Raw genomic sequence first — 7,385 nt, 5'->3', positions numbered from 1 at the left:
TCAGGATGACAGGGCAGCCTCTTTCTGTGGTTGCTGGGCTTGTGAACGCTGCAGTATCTTTTGGCTTTCCACATCTTTAAAATGTTTTTTAACCGTTTTGCATACATGGCTCAGTGTACTCCCCTCTGCCTTTGCAGTTTCCTACTTGATATGGGAGTGCAAGAATTTCTTTCATGACTGTGATGTTTTTTTTTTCTTGCCATTTACAGTATTTAATGGTCTTGTGAATGGTCTGGAAGAGCTGCTGGCCCTCTAGGGAAATACCAGTACTGACTGCATACACCTGGCTCAGCTTCTCCTCTGTCCAGTGGACAAAGCTTTGCTGGCAAGCTTCCTAACATTGAGTGAAGCTAGGTGAGAAGGGGTTTCTGTTTGGTCATTATTCCCACTTCTGAAACATACTATCAGTTTATGAGCAAGATGTCTGCATGGTTGCGCTTTCCACTGGAAGAGGGACATTTTAAAGCCAGCATTTTGGACTGGTAGTCGAAGGCTACCACCTCATCCTGCAGCCGCTGCTCCTGGCATATCCTGCACGATGCCTGGCTCTCAAAACGGAAGTACTCACCCAGAGGAGCCTGGGAGAGAAGCTGCAGTGGTGGCTGCAGAAGCAGCCCCTTATCAGCCTCTTGAAGATCTTCCCCCAATTTTATGACCTCACCATTAGTCCATGCACAATTAGCATAACAACACTCTGCATCTGATGTCAAAGAAGCCCTACCATCCCAGCCTGCTCTTGCTCTGCTCCCAACTAATTGTGGGGTGGGGATCCTGAGAGAACTTCCCTGCCTCTTTGAGACTTGCAATGCTTCAAATATTAGGTACCATACAGGACACATTTGTAATACTATAAACAAAATTGATAGGTCTCTAAATTTAAGTCTAAAACACTACTGTGTTTAATATCATTAACTTTTATAAATTAAAGTGATTATAAATTTCTTATTGAGTGACAGCTATTGTAATTCAGAGGTTCAGTTAAGTAAATTGTGGCAGCATAATTGAAAGTTCATCTAGAAAAAATCAGCCTGGTTCTCTACCTCATACCATACATAAAAACATCTTTAATCCATCTGAAATTTTAGCATAAAAATTAATTACATATGGATTTTAAGTGCAAAAATGTATACAAATATTTTATCATGTTGATATGGGGGATACATTCCAAAACAAGCCACAATTTTCAGACACTATAAGGAAAATACAGGCATATGACTATATAAAATTTAAAATTTTAATGAAAAAAAGATAACAATTCTCAAAAGACAAATAATAGATTGTGAAAAAATGCTTCTAAACAAAAATCCAACATCTAAAAGAAAAATGAAGAGGCTACAGATTAATAAGAAAAACAAACCAAAAGGATAATGACTAAAGGATTTTAGTGACTACACAAGTCACATGGCTAACAAATATAAGATGGTCAACCCCACTGTAGTCTGGGAAATGCAAATTAAAGGAATTGATTATAATTTCTTCATTCAGATTATCGAAGAATACGAGGGCAGTAATATCTGATGCTAGTGAGGATAATGGGTAAGTGTTACTTTCAAACTTAAAAGAATATGACCTGCTCTAATGTTGTTTTGGAACAGCATCTGGCAACATCTATTAAAATTAAAACTACATACTCCCGTTGACTATAACTTCTGACCTGTTTTAGAAGTTTTACTTTTTAGAAATAGAAGCATGATTATGTATGACTATATAAACAGGGTATTTAATTCAGCATTGTTCATGGTATAAAGGCTGGAATCAAACTGAATCAATATGATATAGCTATTGTAAGGAATGCTGTTCAACCTTTTAAAAAAGAATGAACTAGTCTCTATCCACCTAAAGACCTAGACAGATGCTCATGATACATTATGAAAAATCAGTTGCCAAATAACATGTATAAATGATCAAGCTTTTGTAAAAATAAGCCCCTCAAAGCCTGTACATGTCCGTATGTGGATAAACACAAAGAAGACTGAAAAATACATAAGTTTTAATTTCTCAATAGTTGGGGTGAGGAGGAGAGAAACTTATTATCTCTACACATTATCTTTAAATCATATGTAAAAGCTTAGTAATTAAAAAATGAGAAATTATAAAATTCATAAATATAATATCCATGTATGCATGACTAGTAACATGATTTTTAGACTGACAAATTGACCTCAACTGTTGACTTCTACACAATTATGTACAAATTAATTGACAGTGACAATTAGAGACAATATTTATAACACAAAATGTTAACATCCAGAATATGTGAACTATAAAGAAAAAGAAACATGAATTTTCATAAAGTGACTACACTAAAAACCACTGAATTTACTTTGAAAGGTGAATTCTATCTTAATAATTTTTGAAATTCCTATAATGAAAACTTTTTTAATGGACCAAAAGTTTGAGGAGCTTAAAGAAGAAAACCAAGTTTCATTCTCCAGAAAAACCAGTTTTGTACTGATAAATACCTAGAGGAGGGATCATTGATGGTGGAAACCAGAACTGCTGAAGCAATGTTCCTGGGGAAGTAAGAAAAGTAGTATGAGATTTGCCTTAACTGAGAGCATGGACAATTCATCTATAGTAAAAGAGAACAGAGCATATGAACAGTGATGCTTTTAGATATGGCAGTGGAAGCTTGTGGAAATTCTCAGACCGTCTGTTATCTTAGTGAAAAAGAAGAAATAGATCATAGATTGATGATGGGGGAGGTGGTATTGATTGGAGGTCTGAACACAATGAAGATGAAGAAACTGCCTAGGAAGAGTGAATGCACTATTGAAATGGTGTAAGATTTCTGGGCAGCATTAAGACTAATTGAGTTTATGCTCACAAATTTCAAGTGAGACTGGTTATCGTGGCTGCATTTCTTTCTCTAACCATGATTATATGGGTGCAGTGCAGGCAATCAGATTTCATAAGGATTTGTGTTTTGCCAAGAGACTGCAACAGAGAAAGGAGCAATGGAGTTGAGAATGTGTGCAAGGGAATGATGATAAATGATAATGTGCTATAACATTCAGATAAGGAGAGCACTGCGGTCATGAAGGAAGAGGTGCTGTGGAAAGGCATTAGGATTTGATGAATTGTAGGTCCTGGTAAGGTCTAATGATTGCTGGAGTGAAGGGAGTAAGCTAGAAAAGGAGAGGAGGCAGGAGTGAGAGACCAAGAGTGCTTGAAATTGAGACCAAGGAAGACTTTTAGTTATTGGTAATGAAAAAGGAGTAGCTAAGGTTGATTAGATATTAAGAGCATTATAAATGAGAGCCTGTGAGAGAAAGCCAGCATTCAGTTAGAGTAGTGGCCCTCACATTTTAGTGTGTATCAGAATCATTTGGAGGGCTTGTTCAACTCTAGACGGTTGGACTCCACACTCAAAAGTTTCTGAATTAGTAAGTCTGAGAATTTGCATTTCTAAAACATTCCCACATGAAGTGATGCAGCTGGTCCAAGTACCACACTTCCAGAACTAAAGAACAAAAAGAGGAAAGAAACAAGCAAAAAGGTTGATTATATAGGGAATGTTGTTGATGACTGATTATGAATCTCAGAAAAGACAAAGAAAAAGCCTTAGAAGATGGAGAGGAGAGATGGGGACAGAGAAGAGGTCCTTATGAAATGAGATTTAGTTGGAGCAAATAAGGTACATGCAATATTCATGCACGAAGTTATCAAAAATAAACTACATGGAAAAAGTTAAAGTAAGTCAATTATTTATTTAAATAAATAGATCATAATATAGGAAGGATCGGCTATAAACGGATATTTTTGCCTGCTAACCTGACTTCAACCAACTTACCAAAAGTTTGTTGAGCATCTACAATGTGCCAGGCCCAGTACAGACTGAACAAAGGTAAAAAGTCAAGTTGGTTAAACTAAACGCTTATAACTGTATCATAGCTAAGGGCTGCTCCAAATGTTTATAGGAAAAACCCCAAGAAAGCCATTATGTTAAAAATCTGGACTTTCTTTTTTTAGATGTAGACAAAGACCATTGAGTGATCAGTTTTATTAAAGATAAATAGAATATGTGTATTTGACAAAAGTAAATTCATATTTACTGTTATCATTCTTTCTCTTCAAAATGGAAAATTTCTTATGGATCTTAAAAGTATTACATAATCAATATTAAAAAGAACCAGAAAATACTGAAAAGTATAAAGAAAATGAAAAAAAAATCCTTGTAATCCTATCACCTAGAGGTAACCACTATTTCAGATGTATCTTTCTATGATTATATATTATATATATTTATAATCTAATGTGTGTGTATATAGATACTTCATCTATCTATGATCTTTTACAAAAAACAACATAATGCATACTGTTTAATATATACATACAAATTTCTTGGTTAAAAATAGATATAATTGAATATGTATGACTATCACTTTAATTCTGGCTGGCTATGTTTCATGAAGGTAGCACCATCATTTTAGTTATTAATCATATTTTTTAAACGGCTGATAGTTTAATGATGTTTTAAAAAAATTGTATTGATTATAAAAATAAATGAAGTCAAGGAAACTTTTTTCTTTCTCTCTAGAATACATACATACTTTGGGTTTTTACTTTAGATAGCATCAGAATAGTGCCTGAATCATGTTCCACTTCAAGAGTCCAAAAAGTTAAAATACATGAAGCTGATACCCACAATTTATATATAATAGCAACTTGAGAATGAGTAAACAAAAATATTTTATAGATTGAAATTTAAAAAAGACTTACTATAATTAAGTAAAGATTTAAACATTCATTGCTATCACATATACATAAGAAATGCTGTATAATTTCCTACAGAAACTTACATAACTTACTGTTAGTTACTTTGCCTCAAATTCAACATCTTTCAAACCATAAGTAATATCTTCTTTAAACTAAATTTCAATATAAATTTTGGATATAAAACCAGCAGAAAATCTAATGTAACCTGACACTCAAAGAAACCAAGTATTATTTGTTACAGGTTCTAAATATTTTTGAAGGCAGACAAATATTTGTTTAAAAATTAAAAACTCAACAGGAACTTTTTTTTGTATATTCTTTATATATTCTTCATTTTTAAACAAGCAGGGACTATTTCTTTTGGATTTTCATTGCTACGACAGGGCCTATAATACACAGCAGACAATTATTTATAAAACAAATAACATCTGGGAACTTATTAAATTTTTAGGGATCCAATATTAAAAAATTTCCTGTAAATCATTTCATTAAAAAATGAACATATACCTGTTAAGAAATGTAAAGTGAAAATTGTTTAATCATTTTAGAGCAGTCAAAATACAGCATAAGATTTGTATCTTGGTGTCTGAATGCAATCATTTTTCCATATGCATTTTAATCTTTTATATTATTCATTTTAAGTTGTTTAATTTAAAAACAGTTTTAATCAAAGTTGTTTTCAAACATTGTCATAATGTCGCTTTGCAGAGTCATATCAATGGTACCAGCCATCTGTAGGAAAGAAAATTTAAATATTACTTTAAAAAGTATGCCTTTATTACATCTATATAAACATGATTTTGCAACATTTGGAACAGATCATATACAATATGAATGCAACTTATTTAACATAACAAGATTGTATATAATATTTTATTTCTGCATATACTGATTGTTAAATAGTGTTCATATGATAAATAAAAATTAAAACAACACTACAAACAGGTTTAACCTTTCTTTCCAAGTGAGAGGAAACTTTCAGTGTTAACAGTGCTAATAAGAACATGAACTGGAGTACATTGTTTCATATATCTCTGTAACCAACATGGTGCTAGACACATAAAATTATTTTCTTAATAAACCAATATCTTACCTGTGTGAGAGAACTATAACATGTAATGTTAAAGCTATGGGCTTTTCTTGATTCTGCCACTAACTGTGTAACCGAAGGCAAATTATTTAACCAAGTTTATTTTATATGTAGATATTTGTGAACCTCAAACCAGATTGCATGTATAACACTCCGCAAAATGACGTTTATTAAATGTTAAGAAGCCATTAAAAATAATCTAAAATATATTATGCTAAGTGAAATAAGTCCAACAGAGAAAGACAAATATATGATTTCAACTTATATGAAATCTAAACAGCAAAACAAACAAATAAAACAGAAACAAACTCAGAAAACATTTTGATGGTCACCAGATGGGAGAGAGGTTGGGGAATGGGTGAAAGGGGGAAGGGATTAAGAAGTACAAATTGGTAGTTACAAAATAGTCATGTGGATGTAAAGTGTAGCATAGGGAACATAGTCAATAATATTGTAATAACTATGTATGGTGTCAGATGAGTACTAGATTTTATTGGATGATCCTAAGTTATATAAATGTCTGCTATCCTGACTATAATCTGCACTTGTGGAACTACTGATATGGAACTGGTTATTCTCTATACCAATTAACCTTAGATACATGATTTAAATACTAATGTCTGCAGCTGATACCATAACCTGGATATTCCTTTCTCAGTGGTCCTATATATACTTCAACCATTCAAATTTAAGATTAAAAAAATTTGGTCAAAGGAACTGGCATGAGGTAAACTCTTGGGAGCCTTGCTAGGTTTCAAGTTATTGCGGCTTTTTAGAGTATGGTTCTGTCAAGTAGTAATAACATAAGAGTTCAGGCTGTCAAAATGGTAGTTATCGAGCTGCTAGATGTGGCATTATTAGTCAACTTTCGGTGGGTTCCAGGTTTGTCAAGTTTCAGTAAAGTGCTTAGGATATTAGAAATTATACCAGATTACCTAGTTAGGTTGTTAGGTGGCAAGTAGGTTGCTGAGAAATCATTTATGGATGACTGAATCCAAGCCCTTGTGAATACCAACAGGTAAATTCCTGGGTCATTACAGAAAGACTTCTAGTAAAGTGCTAATGAAACTTTAATAAAAGGCTCCTAGAAACCATTATAAAAAAGAAAAAGTAAAAATTTGCTGTTTAAATTAATTAAAATTAAGTAAAATTTATTAGCCACATTTCAAGTGCTCTGTAGCCATATGTGACTAGTTCCTACTATATCTGTGCAGAAAGGAACATTTCTATCATTGTAGAAGGTTCTATGAGGCTCTGCCATATGTTACAACACCACTAATTTCAAGTTGTTTCTACCTTAGTATTATAAAATAAGCTGACAAAATGTTTGTACATTATTTCCTAGGAAATTCATTTGTGTTATAATCAATACTACAGCCAAAGCCAATGGCTTTTCTTCACAAAGTAGTGTTCTTATATGTCCTAGGAATTCACGTCTTTCTCAGAATTACAAAAATACCTGGCACCCAACAAGGTTGTATTCACAGCATCTGGTGTCAATGATTACCAGGTAAGCAAGAAAGCAGAAAAATATGATTCATAAAGAGGAGACTAATTAATCAATTGAAACCAACCT

General features: G+C 33.0%; 1 protein-coding gene and 1 pseudogene across 2 annotated transcripts in view; both read right to left on the bottom strand.

Moving 5' to 3' along the window:
- Positions 1-1,649, bottom strand: LOC107504741 (annotated as a pseudogene).
- Positions 1,650-4,095: 2,446 nt separating this feature from the next.
- Positions 4,096-7,385, bottom strand: part of BRDT (bromodomain testis associated) — a 48,428-nt gene continuing 45,138 nt past the window's right edge. For both annotated transcript variants that reach the window (XM_016134287.2, XM_016134288.2), the window contains exon 19: positions 4,096-5,451. In XM_016134287.2, coding sequence (XP_015989773.1) covers positions 5,383-5,451 — 69 coding nt within the window. In that variant the 3' untranslated portion in view covers positions 4,096-5,382. The remainder of the gene's footprint in view (positions 5,452-7,385) is intronic.

This window comes from Rousettus aegyptiacus, unplaced genomic scaffold, assembly GCF_014176215.1.
Source record: "Rousettus aegyptiacus isolate mRouAeg1 unplaced genomic scaffold, mRouAeg1.p scaffold_m13_p_1, whole genome shotgun sequence".
Lineage (NCBI taxonomy): Eukaryota > Metazoa > Chordata > Mammalia > Chiroptera > Pteropodidae > Rousettus > Rousettus aegyptiacus.
This window is presented reverse-complemented; position numbering and strand designations above follow the sequence as displayed.